The sequence below is a fragment of the Carassius gibelio genome, chromosome A7 (assembly GCF_023724105.1).
Source record: "Carassius gibelio isolate Cgi1373 ecotype wild population from Czech Republic chromosome A7, carGib1.2-hapl.c, whole genome shotgun sequence".
NCBI lineage: Eukaryota > Metazoa > Chordata > Actinopteri > Cypriniformes > Cyprinidae > Carassius > Carassius gibelio.
The window spans coordinates 26,581,136-26,601,919 of NC_068377.1; the positions used below are offsets into that span (position 1 = coordinate 26,581,136).

Sequence of the window (20,784 nt, forward strand, 5' to 3'; positions counted from 1 at the left end):
CGTGCAACTTCTATTGTTTATGTGTGTGTGTGTGTGTGTGTGTTTTATTATATTTACTAAATACATGTAACTACCAGAGGTGTCAAGTAACGAAGTACAAATACTTCGTTACTGTACTTAAGTAGAAATTTGGGGTATCTATACTTTACTTGAGTAATTATTTTTCAGCCGACTTTTTACTTCTACTCCTTACATTTTCAGGCAAGTATCTGTACTTTCTACTCCTTACATTTTAAAAATAGCTTCGTTACTGCTATTTCATTTTGGCTTGTTTTCATTCCGGGTGTCATCATTCAAAAAAAAAACTATAGTATCCAGATAAATCGCGCCATCCGGAAGCAGTGAATTTGATTGTGGTTGGATGAGAAGTATAAACATATACCATTCTGACACCCTATTGGTTTGTACGTGATCCATCGCTCCTGCACATGACACAAATCACATCACTCTCCAGCAAGGACATAGCCAGTTTTGGGCTCGTTTATCAAAAAATATATATTTCTTAATATTTCTTATTTCTTAAAAGTAGGGTTGGGTTTGGAACCGGTATCCGATCGCCTCAGAGTCAGTCCCCTTAAATTTCACATGAAACCAGCGTCAGACCGGTCTCCTCCCGTCTTTCAGCGCGCTCTTCAATCCACAGAGGCGCAGACCGCGAATGGAGTAGCGCATGCGCACTTAAATAAACAGAGGACACAAGGTATGTGTTTAAGTGAAGTGACATTCAGCCAAGTATGGTGACCCATACTCAGAATTTGTGCTCTGCATTTAACCCATCCGAAATGCACACACACAGAGCAGTGAACACACACACACACACTGTGAGCACACACCCGGAGCAGTGGGCAGCCATTTATGCTGCGGCGCCCGGGGAGCAGTTGGGGGTTTGATGCCTTGCTCAAGGGCACCTAAGTCATGGTATTGAAGGTGGAGAGAGAGCTGATCATGCATTGTTTAATAAACAATCACTCGGTTTCTCATCTGTAAAGTTTTCGCTCATCACACCACAGCCGTTTCCTCCAGCGAAAATCTAGCCCTTAACACATATGAACGAACACATACTTTAATTACACTTATTTAAATATACTTAATTTAATCATACGTACTTTATACATACACTACTGTGCAAAAGTCTTAGACACGTTAGTATTTTCACTTAAAAGAATGGTTCCGGCCAGTAATTTATATATATTGCTGTAGTGTGTCAGTATAAAATATCAGTTTACATTTCCAAACATTCATTTTGCTGTTGTCAAGCTGCTTGTGCATTCAAAATCGCACTAGATTATTAATGGAATTAATGGAAAACTGATATTTCCTACTGACACACTACAGCAAAATATATAAATAACTGGCTTAAAACCCTTTTTGGGGTGAAAATACTAATTTTTCCATAAGACTTTTGCACAGTACTGTATTTTAAAAACGACATTTTTGCTACTTTATAAAGAATGAGCATAAAGTAATTCACAGAACTGATAAAAGACAGTGACAGACAGCACTCATCTTAACTAAATATCAGAGTGATTGACAGAGATACAATAGAAATATTATGTGTGGTTTTGTATTAAATAATGACCCAGATTGTGAAATACGTTTATTAGCCTTAGATTAAGGGAAGCACAATTTGGGAAATGAGAGCATCCAAGCTGAAAGCTATGGATTTATTTTAAATATTTGTAATGTTCTTTAAAGTTATCCATAGTTTTTTTTGTGGTTCTTTTTTTTAAAGTTTATTTTTACAGAGCATCAACGGAATTGTGCAAGTGTTTTTGTTTGTTCCCTGCATTTCGAAGATGCTTGTTTTATAAACAAGGCCCAGTTTGACGCCGGATTTGCGTATCGTTTATTTCTTAAGGATGATGCAATCCCAACGAAAAAGAGTCACGATCGTGTGTTGGAACCGCAGGCGGTGAGTAAAACTGCTTCAAATATCTCTGCCTCCTTGTTAGTGCGTCCGCCTCCCATGCCGGAGACCGGGTTCGAGCCCCGCTCGGAGCGAGTCGTTGCTGCTGCTGCTCTCGTTCAGTTTCAGCCTCGGGATCTGATTCTGGATCATAAATAAACGGCTGAATCTGACTGTAAGCCATAGATTGTTTTGGATGATGTTTTTTTCCTCAAGGTAATGTCACAGCTTCCACATGCTCTCAACACAAAAGCCTACTGGCGCTCGTGATTCTTTAGCTCCGCCCACACGTCACGCCTCCAGCCGCTCGTGTTTTTCCGGGAAAAATCGGTACAGACTATCTTTCTCTTATGAATATAATAAAACTAAAGACTTTTTGGAGTTATGAAGGATGCAGTACTACTCTATAGGTACTCAAGATTAACAGGATATTGAGTGAAAACGAGCATTTCACCCCCCCCTTTAAAGTATCGGTTCAGGCACTGTTTAGGAGTACCGTTTTAAAAATATCGAAAAGGCACTGGACCCTACTTAAAAGTTATTATTTCTCACTGGCTCATTTACCAAATGAGTGCTTTTTCTTCGTCCTCCACAAATTAAGCTACTGTAGGTAGTTCGGTAGCGAGACGTTTGAATAAATTAGCATTTTCGATTGACGATGCGATTGACAATGTTGTGATAGGCTTTACCAACTTTGTAACTCGTTCCCCCCGCCCGAACACTGGACATAGCAGACGTATGTATCGAATACAAGAAGCTATCAATCAAGAAGGTATCAGGATTATGACTTATTTTTCAGTTTTAGTTTTTGATTAATCACTTGGAATAATCATTCATTTTGATAGCACTATAATGTTTATTGTAAATAGACAGCCATACAAGTGTAATTGTTACTAAGCCTGCACCAATGTTCTTGTCCATTGCCCTCGCAGATTCCTGCAGCTAAGTTTGGATGTACATTTACATTCCATTAAGGGTTATTGATGACATGCCTCTGAAGTTTGACTTTTTGCACCATAACAATACTTATTGGCAACTAGTCATCATATCTCTAGTCCTTTAATGTATTTGCATTGTACTAAAGTGCGTTCATTTTAAATGGGCATATATGCGGCTGATGAAGACCTGAAGGTCGAAACGTTGCTTGATTAAATTCCTCTGGAGCAGTAGTTTTCAGTGTTCAGACTTCACTTCTTTATTTGTCTATATCATTTAGTTGTCTTGCACCTGTGTCCTAATTGGATGTTTGGGATGTGCACACCATTTTTGTATTTTCATATATGCGGCTGAAACAGGAAGCCTAGTGCATCCCAAATTTTTCAACATGAACATTTTAATATAACATTATAGTCATTATGGCCTATGGCCTTTAGAAAAATGTTTTTTTGAGGAGGTGGGGTAGTGTACAATAGGCCCCTGTGGTGCGGCCTAAGCTTTTGTTCTTAATGGCATTTTTTCCCCCTTACATTACTTTTACTTTTATACTTTAAGTAGTTTTTTAAACCAGTACTTTTACACTTTTACTTGAGTAAAAAGCTTGAGTTGATACTTCAACTTCTACAAAAGTCTTTTTAAACCCTAGTATCTATACTTCTTCTTGAGTAATGAATGTCAGTACTTTTGACACCACTGGTAACTACATGCACTGGAAACTGTGTTCTCCATCTTAATTACCTGTAGTGTATATTTCATTGGCTAAAGTGTGTATGATTTGAAAGCTTTGTTTGATTTTGAGGTTTGGATTTGTGTTTAAGGTTTTGAGAAAATAAGAAATCAAGAAATGTGTTTTAGAAAAATCAGAAAAACTGTAAATGTGATAAACATGAATTGATAGTTTTACAAGTGTATAATTCAGATACTTAATCTAGAAATGTTTTTTCTGATTCTAGATGGATTAAATTAAATTAAATTAAATTAAATTTAGAAGGATTCTTGGAATAAGTAAATATAGTCTACTCCTACAACACAACACGACTTTGGTAATGATCCAAGGTGTGTTATATAATGCAGAAGGCACTTTCCCCTTTCTATGTAAACTTTTCCCTTTATGTAAAATAAATTGAAAAGGTTGAGGGTGTTCACCATTAAAAGAAAACATTCTATTGTGACGTTAGAATTCATTGAGTGTTAAAATAAACTCGTGTAAAAAATACCTGGATTTTACGGAGCTGTTGATAGAGGGAGTCTGGTGAGAAGAGAAGAGAAGAGAAGAGAAGAGAAGAGAAGAGAAGAGAAGAGAAGAGTGAAAATCTAAGGAGAACATGTTAGTTCCAAAAGCATTTACCCAGTTAATTTAAATGTGATGGTATGAATAGGAGAATTACATATGCCAAAGAGAGAAGCAACATAAGGTGATGAGAAGGAGCTTTTTTTTTTTGGATTTTATTCAAGCTTCTCGACAATAAATTAAGGACATATGAAATCAAAAGAGTTAAGACATACTAAAGGAGAGAAAGGAGTGGGGAGCTTACAGAGATGGAAGTTTTATTTTACAGAAAGCAAACAATTTCTGTACAAATGATAGAACTGAGTGCTCCATCCCCACTGAGAATAGTGTGATGGAGAAAAGCAGCAACAGAGGAAAAATAGAGAAACACTGAGGAAATGAAGGAGTTGCCGCTCATATGGTGCCCGGAGCCAGAGATGAGATGTAAAAAAATTAACTGTGCAGGGGGAGAAAAAAAAAAGAGTTGAAACAAACAAGACATGGTGATATTAAACAGTAAATGGCATGAAAGAGATATGTCGGTGTCACATAAATACAAGCACACACACATATATATCTTGCAACAAGTATGTTCATGCAAGTGAGAAAAGGTCCACATCAGGCATTTTGAGATTAATTTTGTTTTATTTTATTCATATCTAAAAATAATTTAGCAAGCTGCAAAAATGTAAACATAATGTTTACATGTAAAATATAACTTAAATGAAAAATGAAAAAAAAATTGGTTAAAACAAACGAGAGATGGTGATATCAAACAACAATGGGCATGCAACAGATAAAAAAAAAGAGTCATCATGCTTTCCAGACGAAACACAGTTTGTGTTATTTGCGGGTAATTTCATCTTTTATACATCACTTCATACTTAGTAAATCAACGGAAAGGTTTATGTGAGGCAGCATTTAATCTTAATACTGGGTTCAGTCTAAAATCATTCAGAAAACCTGAAAACTAGATTATAGTAACAGACAGAGAAACTGGACATGCTGTTAAACCAAACCAGTGTGCACAATCTCATACATGAACATGAGTAACAGGGAAGGGGATAGTTACATGGAGGTCATGTCGTTGAGAGCGTGGTCCAGCTCCTCGCTGATGGCTTTGTACTTGAGTTTCTGAGCATACAGTTCATCTAGAGTAGCCAATTAAAGGCCAGAACGGCAGAGAAGTGTTGAGTGGAGAGGAGTGGGAAAGAAACGAAAAACAAGGAAGAAGAAGCAATGCAAATGTGGAACGAACAATGACAAGTGGCCAAAGACAAACAGATAAAAGAAAAAACTAAGAAAACAGTAATTAAATAGAAATAAAATGAAGTGAAATTACCTTCCTTAATCATGAGAAAAATTCAATTGTATAAATACTTAAACAGTACATTCTAGTGTTGGGGATATGTACCACTACAAATTTAAAGGCATATCCTACTAATTTAAAGGTAAATCACTATGTTAACTGTTAATTGTAACAGATAAACGCAAAAAGAACTTAAACCTGATATTCCAAGGATGTAACTAAGGATTTAACCAGTGTCTAACAGCAACAGTAAGGTACAAGTTGACATACCCTCCAGATCATCAATGGTCTTCTCAAGCTTGGCGACTGATCTCTCAGCAAACTCAGCACGAGTCTCAGCCTGGAAGACAGAGAGACGTCAGGCACTCTTATATGCACACACACACACACACACACACACACACACACAGAAGATGGTAGCTGAATCAATGAACTCACCTCCTTCAGTTTGTCAGTCAAGACCTTGATCTCCTCCTCATATTTGTCCTCCTTAGCAGAGTACTGTAGATGGGAAAGACAGAAGGGAGGGTTAATGTGCCGTCTGTGTAAACACCTACACACAACACAAATATATCCAGATGATCATACACTCATTCAAACATTTACACGCTTACCTTCTCAGCCTGGGCTTCCAGGGACTTCATGGTGTTGGTCACAGTTTTCAACTCCTCCTCCAGCTCAGAGCACTTACTATAAGTGGGAGTCACAGAGGATTTGCCACAAAAAATGACACACAGAAGCTAAGATGAGCAAATATGTTTTTAAAGTATTACATTTGTTTGTTTTTACCTCTCATTGAGCTCAGCACGCTCCTCAGTACGCTCCAGCTCACCCTCAACAATCACCAGCTTACGGGCCACCTGTGTACCACCACAAAGAAAACATTAGAAGTGTACATGTGTTAGTCTGTCCAGGGGGAAGACATTGTTTATGTGAAATTACTTATTCATAATTTTATTGTATGTGTCTATAATACATTATAAGAGTAAGAAAGAGAGAGAAAACCGACCTCCTCATACTTGCGGTCGGCCTCCTCAGCAATGTGCTTGGCCTCCTTCAACTGGATCTCCTGCAGCTCCATCTTCTCCTCATCCTTCAGGGCCCTGTTCTCAATCACCTTCATGCCTCTGAGAGAGAGAGAGAGGGAGAGGGAGAGAGTTTGAATGTAATCATAAAATCACTGCATTTCATTAGCTCTGTACTTGTACTCTGCATAATGACAATAAAGTTGAATCTAATCTAATCTAATCTAATGAGACCTGCATATGTTTAATAAATGATCAACTTAATTAGATTAACAACATAAAAAGTAGCTAGTTTTGAAACTTATCCCTTAAATTTGGTATTTTGGACTCGTATGTCAAATGTTTTGGTCTCTACTATATCTAACAATTAAAATTCTAAGATATATTACACATGAGATTCAGTTCACTGTAATAAAAACAATAATAAACAGTTAATTTATTTGTTTATTTAAAAAAAAATGTTTGTTTAAAAAATTCCATATTGTGGTTTAAATTGTAATTTGGACATGGAAAATAAAACGGGGAAATGGAAAATCTATATTTGACTAATTTTTTTCCCAGACTTTTTTAAGAGCCTAAGGGTCTGTTTTGAGTTTTCCCACACACCTCTCACTCTCATCAGCAGCCTTCTCAGCCTCCTCCAGCTTCTGCAGAGCAGTGGCCAGACGCTCCTGAGCGCGATCCAACTCCTCCTCAACCAGCTGGATGCGTCTGTTCAGGGAGGCGACGTCACCCTCAGCCTGCGCACAGACGACTAGTAATGAGTTCACAGCGCACTAATACTGTACGTCTGGTATACATTCATAACAAAAATCCACATAGGTTTAAACAGCGCTTTCGGGAGAAATATCACTACAACTTTACATAATATGGTTTTAAACGTCATATAGGCCTATCATTACATATTGGCCGATAAATCACAACATTCAAATGCTAGTGTCTCTATAAAGACAGTATAATGATGTGTGCAAAAAGCATCACCGCTCTCTCCATCTATTAAGCGCCAGTTCACGATCAATTTTTGTGAACTTTCTAACGACGAAAACATTGGAAACGTTTTTAACAAACAATTTAGAGTGGTTTTTTTGAAATTTTACACCTATGTCTGTACACTATAAAAATGTATTTGATAAATTAGATTATAAAAACTGCATTGTTGTTAAATGCATTTCAATCTCTCCGCCTATTGGTTTCAGTTTGTTGCTCCTGCAGATGTTGCACTCTTTTGTACACTGAACCATAAACTGTCTCTGACTGAACTCAGTGCAACCTGTTAACTATGTGCAAAATGTCTAGGAGTACAGCGCCATCTGGTGGAATGTTACCGCAATACGAGTCGTGCACAATCTGTTTGGAAATCCATAGTTGTATAATTGTTTCAGTGTGAAACTGGGTATCCTAGGCTTCATTTCGAATGAAGCCCTCTCTCAAAACAGGCTTTGAATTCCCTAGGAACGGCAAATATAGCCTACAAGCAGCCTATATATTATTTTTAAACAGCAAAAAAAAATAAAAAAATAAAAAAGAATGGTTTTGAATGGTAAAAAATTGGCCACAAAGGTGTGCTAAATAGATATTTATTCAGTAAAATATTTACTGATTTATTTAGAAGTCTGTTTAATGATTAAAGATAGTTTAATGTTACCTAACTTCGCTAGGGGCGCCAAAGCTACTTTTTATCGGGACTGCGGCCACAAAATTAGTGACAGAAATTATTTTAGACGTTGCCTCCCTGAAAGTCGTTGAATAATTCACTATGTCTATTACTATTACAATTATTATATAAATATGATATATTAAATATAAATCTACATAATAGGCTGTTTTATCATATTGTGTGGTTTGTTATTCATTTATAGTCCCAGCTATATTCTATTATTTTATTTAATAAAATATAATAGTTTCAGTTTATCAAACTAGCTTGATGGATGATCGCTGATAGTCTTAATTATGCAGCAACGGTGAGGTGAAATTCTATACGAACCCCTATTAAGACGCTTGTAGGTGGGCAAACGAACCCCAAACGCTTTCCTTATAAAGCGCAGTGCTAAATTTAAAACAGCCGTTTGCATACACTCTCCTGTAGCTGTACATATGGCAGCCTGTTTTCCCATATGCGTCTTGGTATTCGTTGCACGTTGTACCACGTGATGCATATACGATTAAGAATGGCCTGTGTCATTTCAAAAGACAATGTTTTGTAGTTCCCGATAAAGTTTAGTCGGCAAAAAAAAAACAAAAAAAAAAAAACCTTGAGGTTCTACGTGATGGTAAAAATTAAATCAGGTGTATGTAATAAGTTGAACAGACTGTCTGTTTAGAAGGGGCGGGCACAGATTGCGTGACGTCAGATGGGAAACCCTATGTGCACATAATGCTTACATCGGTAGCTGTCTTCTCAGCCAGCTCCAGTTTCTCCTGAGCCTCCTTCAGGGCTTCTGAGTATTTGTCCAACTCATCCTCAGTTGCCTTCAGCTTCTTCTGCAGGGCGACCAGGTCATCCTCGAGCTGCAGGAGAAGCACGTGTGTCAATACACATGGAGAGAGACGAGAACAGTTGCCAGCTGCGTCTATAACTGTACATTATTTGTTCAGTTAACATCTTTCATGCGTCAGTTAACCATGCAGGCCAATAAAGCAGATGGTCCACTGTGGTAGTGAGACATCCGATATGAAAAACAGTTCAAATAGAATTAAAAAATTAAATAGAAGATAGAATAGAAATAGAAAAACTTGTTTAAAACAGAATTATGCCATAGGCCACAGCATAATTAGCTGTGAAAATAAAAGCAGACTATGTAGGCTAAAGTCTGATTTATAAAGGTGCAAAGAGCCACCCAGATGCATGAGCGCCCGATTTAAGTCCAACCTGCTTGCTTCTGTCCTCTGATCCCTTCTTATCGGCCTCAGCCTGCTCTGCTCTGTCCAAGGCATTCTCCTTGTCGAGCTTGAGCATCTGCATCTTCTTCTTAATGGCATCCATGGCTGCTTTTGTGTATGGGTGGTCGCACCAAAAACTGGACTGAGAGAGGCGATGAGCGTCTGTGCTGAACTGAACGCTGAGCTGGAGTGCGAGCTGGTCTAGCTGTAGGCTGTCAAATATGTGCCTTCACAGGAGCCTGAGAAGTTCCGCAAGACACCCAATACTTTTTTGGGAATGGCCCTTAGCGGTTCCTCCTGTGTCGTGTCTTTTTTTAAGGATCTGGATGGCGATTCGCTGCCCTCAGACATTTGACCACTAAAATGCCTATATATGGGATCTGAGGGCCAAGACGTCTTACAAGGGGGCCGTCTTCCTATTTCTAACATTCAGAAAATGAGGGAAGAGGAGGAAAACTGTCCAGAAAGCAATTTACACTGTCAAATTGATGCAAAACGCTGAACACGTGAGCACCAACATATAATATTGGGCTGGGATAAATAAAAAATATGATTACCCCCACCCCCACCCGGTTGAGCTCTTTACAAAGAAAAGCAGAGAGAGAAAAACAAAAAAACTATTGATTTTATACAGCACACAAGGGGCTCATGAAAGTGATTCTCTGGGAAGGCGTTAGTATCTCTGGGTCAGTCTCGTAACAGAGAGGCATGTCAACGAGTCCCTCAGGCATTGTTCATAATCTGAAGAGCTTTAGATACGGTGGCTGTTGAACAGCAATCTCTCAGCACGCTTGCATTCATCGCCAAGCACCGTGCTGGCTTTAATCGGCCGCGGTAAAACCCCCACAAATCTCTTGGAATCACAACGACGTGTCGTGTGGCACAGCTACAGTTGTCAGCCATGCCGCGAAGATACAAACACCACATAACGCCTCTATTTGGGCTTTGCTACATCACTTAATAAATTTTCACTTGGGACTAAGAGGGTACTCAGGTTCAGATTTATTATACTTGCAAGCTAGATCTGTTAATTTACTTCATATTTGTTCTAGTTTTTAAGCGTCTTAGTCATAATCTAAAGTGTTTTTGTTTTTTGATAAGAAGATCATACAGTCTTTCTGAGCTGAGGTGTTTGCCCTCAACATAAATGTTTTATACTCTCACATTCCCACACCATGAACTTTTCTCCAGGAGGTTATTTTTACCCTTCCCCTCCTGAAGGAAGCACCTGCCACAGTCTCTTCTTAGCTGTTGTAAGACAAGCTTGGCTATATAGGCTACATAATTCATCTTAATCTTGAACACACAACCGTTTTTATCATTGTGTATTACAAATGTAATGAACAATACTAATAAACTATGTGTACTTAATTTGCACTAAACTGCTTGTATATGCATTTTTAGGGCTGTTGTAGTAATTAATTATAGGACTTTTCTCTGACTTAACATTAAGAGTTTAAGGTGCTGAAAGTTTTTCTGTGAGACTTTATATTCTGTACTGCCTTGAGATGGATTATCACCTACACTGTTCATTTATAAAAAGATTCCTTATAGTTCTTAAAAGAACAATTTTCATAATGTATCAAACATTTTATTAACACTTTTTCCATTGTAGAGAATGGAAAGCTTCCATAGATGATAAAGATCATGGAACCAAAGACACCAATAAAGAACCTTGCTTTCTAAAAGTGTCGTCTAGTTTCATTCTTTTCCTCAACTGCTTTTCTGCAGTTAGACTTTCAGAATGATCTGGGGTAATACGTTATAGCCGGTAACATTCAAGCAGACGTGCAAAGCTTCCTCTGGGGCAAAACCTTTCAACAACGCATTTACGTCTGGCACCCCAACCTGTTAAATACTTTTCATTCAACTGCAAGATTTTTCATATACCTTTGTTAGGACTATTCTGTAGCATTTGAATTCTGTAATTTGGAGCAATATAATCTAAATTAATTTACAGAAAGCTGTAAAATTAAAATGTAGTACTAATGAAAACTGGTCAAATTGACAGGCTTGGTTATGGTTTACTGAGATCCACAATAAAAAGTATGTGTGCTAGAGAGAGCAGAGCTGCTTTCATCGTGTAAAGCAATTAAACAGCCTTAAACATTATGTTCTCACATATAACCATACACAAGCCTTCTAGTCCTTTCCCACAGAAATTATACAGACTAATGTTTGAAAACATACCTTTTGAGAAAATTTGACAGTTTTACTGGCTAAACCAATTGCAACTCTTATTGTACCAACTGTGAATCTTTAAACATGCATATCTGCTATGACCATCTCCCCACAGGGGGACTAAAATTAGCACCTCCCTCATTATGTGATCCCACCCAATATAGCCCCATACCCTCATGCTGACCAAGACATACTACATATCTGCCCTACCCCCATGCCAAAGAGCAGTGGCTTAAAGGGGCAGTCAGCTTGAGTTTAGTGTAGTACCGTCATATTGAACTGATCTATAGTGCCAGATTATTCCATCGCAGTTCACAATCGTAAAGAATAGGTCAGAACAACAGCAAAACTGCAGACAGGAACATAACACTGAGTACTTGGTTTAAATATACGAGAAAATGTTTGTGTTACTCACTTCTACAAATGACTGAGATGTAAAGTAAGTGTCTTTTTAAATGTATGTAAATATCACAGCGCATTACTATATTGTAAAGAAGGGCAGAAGGTACCTAGAAGGCAAACTTGCTTCTATTTGCAAGAGATTTATAACCTTCTAAATTGAGACTATTTATACTTACAGATGACTGTGTAGAACATTAACTTAAACTCAAACTCGGTACAGGAAAGCTTTCTCCTAGTCTCAAAAATAACTATTAAAATTAATACTAAAATTGAGTATTTGGCATACTTTTTAGATGAACAGATTTTAAATGGTTATTATTAGCACTATACCATTGCCTCTCAGAAGCCAACTATTTTTTTACAACTTTACTACTAATTTTTATGATACTACACTTAACATGTTTCACAGTGTTTAAAATTAAACTGAATGAATAAAGTATGAATAAAAAAAGATAAAAAAAGGTTTGCAATAGTTACATCTTGAACACTATTCAGTGCTATTTTACAGTTTCATTGCCAATTGTCTTTAAGGCAAGGTAAAAGAAAAGCATTCTATATGAAAATGAATATAATTTGAAGAGAACTATACTTTGAAAGCCTTTATTTTAAGTTAAGATGTTCTTCCACATAGGCAGAAGCTTCTTTAATTGCAATGCTCTTACAGGCAATCATTCAAAGACACCCACAAATAAACAAGTCAATTGGGCTTCTCAAAATGCAGAGACACTTTCAGGACTTTCTCAATATTTTACACTCTTCTTTAGTCATCTACACAATGCATGAGCCAGCAATGTTGATCATTTTGCAACTCTGCCATTAAATGTAATTGAGCATGCATAAGAATTGCATCACAGTGTGTGCTGTCTTAACATACATATATTTGAAAATAAGCCATATACATCTACAGCAACATGAAGCATACAGACACTTTCCAGGCAGATCTATAGCTAAAGGGGGAACTGCTTAAAGTGAGTTTTTTAGGCCGCTTTATAAACTTGTTGCAGTAATTTCCAAACTCCAACTCATACGCTTCCAACTCTGAGCATCATAGAGCACAAGAGCATTAACAGATTAGCAGCAACGTTGCTACACACACACACACACAATGGTGAATGCATGTCAGAATAGACACCAGACCTCGTCTCCTACAGTCAGAGAACTGATATGTTCATTTGACAATGATAAACTAAGGCACTGAAACTAAATGTTCATAAAGCCAGACACGGAAGACTTGCTGTGGTACAGAAATAAAGCACTGAGAATAGATTTCCAGGGTTGCATATGACCAAAATACAAGAATAAATGTGACATGCTAGAGCATAAGGCTAAAAATGAGAAAGTCGTACCAGCATCAAATGGCTTTGAAAATTTAGAGGATGTGCATAAAAAAAGAAAAATCCTCTAAGCAGCTACAAACAGCACTGTAAAATACTGTAGTGGCCATGAATTTCAGTATGAGAAGAAAAGCCTGTATACGTAAATGTCCGAGATACAGTATGTCAGGCTCTGCATGAAGTGAAGTACAACACATTCATTCAGCCCTGTCTTTGTGCCCACAGACAACAAACAGAAGCAATTATTTTATAACTGAGCATACATTCAGTATTTGGATTTTATTCAATATTTTGCTGTGGTATAAGGTCATTTTTTTAAGGTTTTAGGGGGTTAGAGGTGTAACTTTCACAGTACTTCTGGTCTTTCTCCAGATTTGATACATGAATCACATCCTGTCATTACATTCTCATAATGCACATGGGCAGCAAGAAACATTAATTGGAGAAAATGTATTTTAGACTCTTATTCGGAGTGGATTTGTTTTACATCGCACATTTACTCACTTTTGTTTGTCTATATAAATAGAGTTTATTTGTATGCTTTCCGAACATCGAAGCAATGAAAGTAAAACATAAAAAAAAGTAACTCACCATTACAAATGTACAAATGTTAAACATTCAACTGGAGTTAGGTTTCTTTTCATCTTGACGTTAAATGACGTAAATATTAAAGTCTGCATCTTGTCTGAAACCCTAAAATGCTTTGTTTTAATAAATGAGATCAAACAGAGTTCATGCATTTCTTCCTCAATGCAGTCTCAAACGTGTACTTCTGGCTGTTCTGAGCACACAGTTATGTGCTTCCAAAGTCTTCATGCACCCATTCACAAGTTCAGATTCATGCCTGAAATACAAAGCTTCTTCATGATGGTGTGGAGGAGGCATGAACACATTCACGGTTAAAGAGACAAGACGGTCACCGCTTCAAATTTTCAAGAGTTTAGATGTAAAAAAATTAACTGAATCAATAACCCTTTATCAATTCAGTAGGTGACGCTTGATAGAGAAGTTCATCTGTGTCCTCAAGGCAAAAATAAATGGTGGAGAAATTGATGAAAGGGAAGCCAGCATTTCTGTTTAGTCCTCATCCTCTCGGAGTTCACTTGGCAGGAACTTGTACTGCTGTTGTCTGATCTGTGCCAGCTTCTTACGGGCCTCTTCCAGTTCCCTCTCTTTCCTCAACATCTCTTCCTGAGCTGCAATAATCTGAGCCAAACAGACAAAGCACAACACAAATGAAATATGAACCGAATAAAGCCAATATGGGAGTATATATTTATTTATTTATTTATTTATTTGGGCTGTGTATCACCAGCAAAGTAATGATATGATACAGATCACAATACAGATGCCACGATACGATAAAGGACTGCACTGAATTTTATCTCAGTAGAATTTAGTAAAACAGCTTTTTATGAAACACTGCATACTTTAGGGCCAATGCTAAATATAAGCAGCTGACCTCTGCAATATGAAGGGCCTCCATAACTGTACCACAGTACAATATAGGTAATGGCATATGTCTAATGTTTACATCGGACACTACCCACCAGGTACAACATTCTGATTGTTTGCATTTAGATTTTAAGCCCATAAATAATAATTTACTCATTCTAATAAATGTATATTGTAATGTACTCATATTAATATATAAATATATATATAAATACCATCATCTTAACATTGATGGTAGGTTATCATTGCAAAAATTAATGCACTCTTTACTTTTTACAAATAAAATAATGTCTTCCATATCTTACGCACTCACATGCTCATTCACTCACACAGATCACACTTTGCGTGCAATCAGTCATTCAGGAACAAACTTTTTAGCACCGCCCTGCATATTTTTATAAACTATAAATAGCTTAATCGCTCAAGAGCTACATTATCTTTCTCAACAAGGAGCTGGTAACATCATTGTTTCTAAAGGAATTAAAGCCACAGCTTCACTGTTAATTCATACGTGCACAGCCTCTCTCCTCTCTTTCTCTCTCTCTCTCGCTTTCTTTCTCTCTCGTGTAAATAAACACTTGATGAATTACAATGTTCTGAGAATAGAATATTGAAGTGGAGATGGCTAAACTGCAAGTTAACAGGTGTTTTCAGAAAGCAGGCGTGTTTATAGTGGAAAGAGAGTGTACAGCGTTGCCAGGTTGACAAAATAACACACTTAACAGATATTTATGTATTGCGCAATGTTTTGGGAATAACATTTCTTTATATAAGGCAACCCAGGGTTTTGTTCCTTTGCGGCCAGATTACACCTTGTTGTTGATCATATATATTTAGCTTTATTCATTATTTTTAAGAATTCAGGCTGTTAATCCTACCTGAGCGATTCCTCCAACAAACCTGGTCTTGACCACCACGTTATCATCATCCGCCTTGTTGAAAGCAGCTTTCTGGGCCGCTCGAACCAGACTGTCAGAGGCCCGTTTCACAGCATTGCCTGCCGCCTGCAGATGACACAGAAGAAGTTCAAGAAATATGCCTATGAAATACATGTTCAATGAATACAGCAATTTAAGCAATGAAACACGTACAGTGCAGTTACTATTTAAAATATCAGAATGAAATGTAACTGTGTATTACCTGCAGCCTCCTCATAGCCTCTGAATCCTGCTCTGCTTTAACCTTGCACGCCACCAGCAGCTGTGCAGTGGAAGCAGCCACTTGTTTGGCAGAAGAGATGAGCTTTTCTTCACTGGCATGACCTTGGACTGACGCGTTCGCTGCCTCACAGAGGCTACTGGTGGCTCCAGCAACCATGCGTGCCTGCAACAGTGAGCAAACAGAGAAGTCATACAGGAACATAATAAGAAGACATTTTACTGGCACTTTTTAATGCTTAAGGACTTACAGCAGATATTAGCCCTTGGGACCACTGTCCATCATCCACAGCATTGGCAGGTATGGCTCCAACCTTCAGGAAGGAAAAAGATGGCCATTATGATTCTATAAAAACGGTGTTAATAAAAATAAAAAAAAGTCAAGAAACGGTTGCTATTAATAATCATTTTACGGACTGATTAATAAACATTGTTATGGCTTACGCTATTTTTTCTTACCTTGCCCTGGGCTACGAGTTCTCTCTGAGCTGCTGAAGCTGATTTTACAAGAGCGCTGGTTGCTGCAGCAATAGATTTGGCTGCTTCAAGTATCTGCTCTTCAAAGTCTAAACTCTCATCAGCTTGCTGGAACAAAAGTAAAGAATTTTTTTTTTTTATAGATAAGTCTCATATTCTCACTCAAAAATACAGAAAAAAAGTAATATTTTGAACTACTTTTCATTGTAATAAATTACATTTATATGAAAATTCTAAATGAATTCTGGAGGATCAATTAACACTGAATACAGAAGTAATGAGTTAAAATGCAGCTTTGGTAAGCAAAAGAGACTTCTTCGAAAAAATAAAATAAAAATAAAAATCACTAAAATCTCAATTATTCTAAACCTTTGACCACAAGTATTCACATATTACATTACATATAAATGGAAATATCACAGAACTACACAGTGCCCTAACAATACATCAGTTTAGCGTAGTGTATTAAGCCATGAACATTACCCTTGGTTTGGCTCTTGGTTTGAGCTGCTCAAGTTTCTTGGCGGCTGCTTCGATTGAGGCTGCAGCTCCCAATAACTCTGTTTCAGCGATCACCGTAGGATCCTCAGGGTCAACCCATTCAGTGCCTACACACACACACACACACTTAACTAATGTTTGGCAAGGCCTGGAATTATCACAGGCATGCTGTAATAACTGAACGTGTGCCAGGTAAATAGGAAATGGATAGTGCCTTTTAAAACAAATCAAGCCTGAGAGTAATAATTTTGTCACAGAGTTGAACACAAATGAAACTAGGCAAAACAAATAAACATGACACAACTGTGGTTAAATAAGAAAAAGTTATAAATGAAGATTGGAAATACAGAATTATTTTGTACTGGTCTCTTGTTGGTACTCACCCTCATCTTGAGCGAGACAGGAAAGACAGGAAACTTTAGTAAGCACAGTATATCTCCAAACAACAGGGAGTGAGACTGTTTTTGTCTTAATAGAGGTGTGTTATGAAATGTCTCTTACCTTTCATGGCCTCTGCTGCTTGAATCAGTTCAGTGACAGCTGCAGCAACCTTTTTAGAGAACGTCACCAATTTTGGTTTCTGATCACCTGTTGGCTTTTGTAAGACCTGAAATACAGATACGGAGATAAAGAGTTCCGGTTAAGACCGATCCTGAACAAAGGGACCATCAAAGCACAATGCAGATGCATTATGTGTGTAAATGACTGTGTTTGTACCTGTAGGACTTGTTCTAAGAGCTCTATATATCCATTGGTACATTCAGTGCCGTATAACAGAGCTCTGTTTCTGACCTCCTCACTTACTTCCTCATGATATGCCGCTTGCTGAGGGGAGAAATTATTAAAGCCCATTATGAAAGTCCACACCAAAAACACCTTCGCTAATCCATAGATGAAAAAGCACAGATGGACACAAGTACATGCACACACACCTTGCATGTGATCAGCATATCAGCTATGACCTTGCGGCTGAGGTTCGCTGTGGAGATGACATCTTCCTGTCTAGCAGAATTTCCTGCTGCGACTGCTTTGGCGGTTGCTGTAGTGATGCCCTTTGTCATGCGGATGAACTCCTCTGGAGAGGTTGATTTCTCAGGGGCTTCTTTAGATTGAAACGACTGATGATGACAATTGTTAATTGAATCGTTTTGTCACCACACTTGTCTATATTGGAGCAAGATTTGTACAAAACACAGGTCAAAATTAAGGTCAATTTAAAGACCTGATAAGTGGAATGACGTGTGGTCAAGTATGATGACCCATACTAATTTGAAACTAATTTGAACCGTGCAACCTTCAGGTTACAAGTCCAACTCTCTAACCATTAGGCCACGACTGCCCCCAATGCCTGATGATTAAAGGCAGTCGCACACCGGACGAGAAGCGAATTGTTCTAGACATGGTGCTGCGCTGCTCGTCCGGTGAGCGACTGCCTTAACACACACAAAAAAACAAAACACAACAGTAAGTTGTGTGTTCAACTTACTGTGAGTTCCTGTTTGATGCACTCGATAGTGGCTTCCAGAGCTCTGGTTCCTCTTGAAGCCTCATCCTCCACTGCCTTCACCGTTTTCAGTAAGGATGTTACATTAGTTACCATAACCTGAACACACAGACATAAGGCATACATTTACATTTCACATCTGAAAACACTACTCCCTCTGTGAACATTTATTCAACTTTTACAGAAGAACATCTGATGGCAAAATTCACTATTGCAGTCATATCTGCCTTTGAAAACCAGAAATCCTTTCAGTTTATAAAGACATATTGGTTTCGTTGACTGAAATATACACACACACACACACACACACACACATATATAAAATAAAAATTAAATAAAATAAAATAAAAGCCAAAATATCAATAAATACTATAACAGTGCATAATTCTAAAATAACACTGATCTAAGGTTAAACTGGTAAAATCACCATTTAGTTGATTCCTAAAAATGAATGATTCCAAACTCATGCAGAAGTATGCCAATAATAGTGAAATTCATTTTATCACAAAATATTTTGGACTAAGTGTGCAATAGTAATTATAGTAGCTGATTAATAATTAATCTGATTAAATGGCACACACTGGAATGAGCTTCTCACCAGAACACTTTTACTCATATCTGAGTTAGGAGACATTTCCATCCGTGCAGCCAGATTTCTGAAGGACAACTGGGAGATTACAGTTTCAGAGACAAATATATAACAGCTGTTTGCCTAGATGAAGTGTTTCTTACCAAGTTCTGTGCTCTTGAGGTAGGATGGAAAAGGAGAGTAATATTTATGCAGAAGTGTTTCGTACCTTGGCTGCACTCTTAAGTTGGAACATGGAGGGGTCATCTGCTGCTTTTCCTGCCGCACACTTGGTGGCACTAATGAGCTCAGCTAAAGCTTTGGCAACATCCTTCACTGCGTTGATCAGCACCACCTACGAGGAGATGAATGACAATAACACATGCACATTCCAGAAAGATGACTTACCACCGGCTGCTGGCAAATCCCTGTGTTTGACTTCTCCTCTGTCTTCATCACTTTCTCCAAGTCTCTCACCTGTGTTTCTGGGTCATCCGGGCCAATGCTGGCCGCTCCCAATTTCACCACATCTGTAAGGTGAGTGATGGTCTTGGCAGAAGACTGGGCGGCCTGGGCCAGCTTCTCTTGACTTGATGCTGCACCTGAAACAAGGTTCTTGGTGTCCTCCACCAGCGCTTTGGCTGTCTTCAGAATATTCTCTCTAAAACAAAGAGAGAGAGAGAATACAAATGATAAGAGCTTGATTATAATGCTTACGTAAATATGAATGATTTCATATGGTGCCTTGTTGCATAGCTATTTGTTAGCATTATTCTTTAATACATAATTCTGGCTGGTCAATTGTGGCAAACCAATCTCCTGTGTTGACCCATGTTTCTAGTATTACTACCCAGTCTCTTTCTTTTCACCTTATACAGCAAATTATAAAATATACAAACAAATGCAATAGCCCAAATAAACATTGTATGGGTCAAAATGATAGATTTTTCTTTTTTCCCAAAAATCATTAGGATATTATGTAAAGATCATGTTCCATGAAGATGTTTTGTAAATTTTTTGTAAAATATATATATAAAACTAAATTGATTAGTAATATGCATTACTAAGAACTTCATTTGAACATATTTTAAAGGTGATTATCTCAATATTTAGATGTTTTTTTTGTTTTTTTTACCCTCAGACTCCAGATTTTCATATAGTTGTATCTCGGCCAAATATTGTCCGATCCTAACAACCTATACATCAATGGAAAGCTTATTTATTCAACTTATCTCTACTAAATCTCAATTTCGAAAAATGTACACTTTATACTGTTTTTGTTGTTCAGAGTCACACATACACACATACATATATACATATACATATATATATATATATAATTGCAACAATTTGTACTGTGAAAAACTCTATACAAATAAACTTGAATTTAATTGAAAATTCAATTAATCACACTTCCTCAGTCCATCTTTCTCTCATAATACTCGGATGCATAATACAGTGAACTTTTAATGCAGTAATACAAAAACTCAACGTTCCTTCGTTACTGGTTCAGCAGAGTCTTGAACTCTGCTGTTAAACTGTCAACTTAAAATGTAAAAAGTATTTGAAAAAAAAAACATTGCGCCTTTCATTACATCTATGTCGTATGCTCGACCGCCTTGTTGTAAGCGAGCCTGCATGAGTGACCAGAAGCTGGACATTACAAGTGATAAAGTTTTAACAACCGACATGTTTGTTAAACTAACATATTGTTTCTCTTCAGCTTCACCCCGGAGTCGTGTTAGTGGTTTTATAATAATGGATAGTTTTTTAGGATTCAGAAACAGGGTCACCTTTCACTGAAATAATACAGATTGGAACAGACAGGAAAATGTTGAACATAACTCTGAATGTGTTAGTCTGAAAGATGAATGTCAGA

At 37.5% G+C, this 20,784-nt stretch overlaps 2 protein-coding genes across 5 annotated transcripts in view; both read right to left on the reverse strand.

The window, feature by feature from the left end:
- Positions 1–4,373: 4,373 nt before the first annotated feature.
- On the reverse strand, positions 4,374–9,607 carry LOC128016989 (tropomyosin alpha-1 chain). The gene is made up of 10 exons (XM_052602008.1): positions 9,316–9,607; positions 8,829–8,954; positions 7,053–7,186; positions 6,431–6,548; positions 6,211–6,281; positions 6,036–6,111; positions 5,860–5,922; positions 5,692–5,761; positions 5,185–5,263; positions 4,374–4,569 (listed from the first exon to the last, which is right to left on the reverse strand). The coding sequence occupies exons 1-10, from the start codon at positions 9,427–9,429 to the stop codon at positions 4,566–4,568; spliced, it is 855 nt and encodes a 284-aa protein (XP_052457968.1). The 5' UTR covers positions 9,430–9,607; the 3' UTR covers positions 4,374–4,565.
- A 2,886-nt stretch (positions 9,608–12,493) lies between these two features.
- Positions 12,494–20,784, reverse strand: part of LOC128016990 (talin-2) — a 41,920-nt gene continuing 33,629 nt past the window's right edge. For 3 of the 4 annotated variants that reach the window (XM_052602010.1, XM_052602012.1, XM_052602011.1), the window contains exons 47-59: positions 19,383–19,566; positions 19,135–19,260; positions 18,936–19,004; positions 18,320–18,436; positions 17,766–17,951; positions 17,551–17,658; positions 17,335–17,440; positions 16,816–16,940; positions 16,315–16,440; positions 16,107–16,169; positions 15,839–16,021; positions 15,577–15,702; positions 12,494–14,449 (exon numbers count right to left, since the gene is read on the reverse strand). In XM_052602010.1, coding sequence (XP_052457970.1) covers positions 14,321–14,449; positions 15,577–15,702; positions 15,839–16,021; positions 16,107–16,169; positions 16,315–16,440; positions 16,816–16,940; positions 17,335–17,440; positions 17,551–17,658; positions 17,766–17,951; positions 18,320–18,436; positions 18,936–19,004; positions 19,135–19,260; positions 19,383–19,566 — 1,648 coding nt within the window. In that variant the 3' untranslated portion in view covers positions 12,494–14,320. The remainder of the gene's footprint in view (positions 14,450–15,576; positions 15,703–15,838; positions 16,022–16,106; positions 16,170–16,314; positions 16,441–16,815; positions 16,941–17,334; positions 17,441–17,550; positions 17,659–17,765; positions 17,952–18,319; positions 18,437–18,935; positions 19,005–19,134; positions 19,261–19,382; positions 19,567–20,784) is intronic. The other variant, XM_052602013.1, reaches the window with a different exon arrangement.

What these genes read in the sequence shown, in the direction of transcription:
- LOC128016989 (XM_052602008.1), bottom strand. Translation starts at nt 9,429, where the DNA reads ATGGATGCCATTAAGAAGAAGATGCAGATGCTCAAGCTCGACAAGGAG. An exon ending in GCTGCTGATGAGAGTGAGAG is followed by an intron (nt 6,549 to 7,052) that starts GTGTGTGGGAAA and finishes TCTCTCTCTCAG; the next exon opens with AGGCATGAAGGTGATTGAGA. An exon ending in TGGAAGCCCAGGCTGAGAAG is followed by an intron (nt 5,923 to 6,035) that starts GTAAGCGTGTAA and finishes TCCCATCTACAG; the next exon opens with TACTCTGCTAAGGAGGACAA.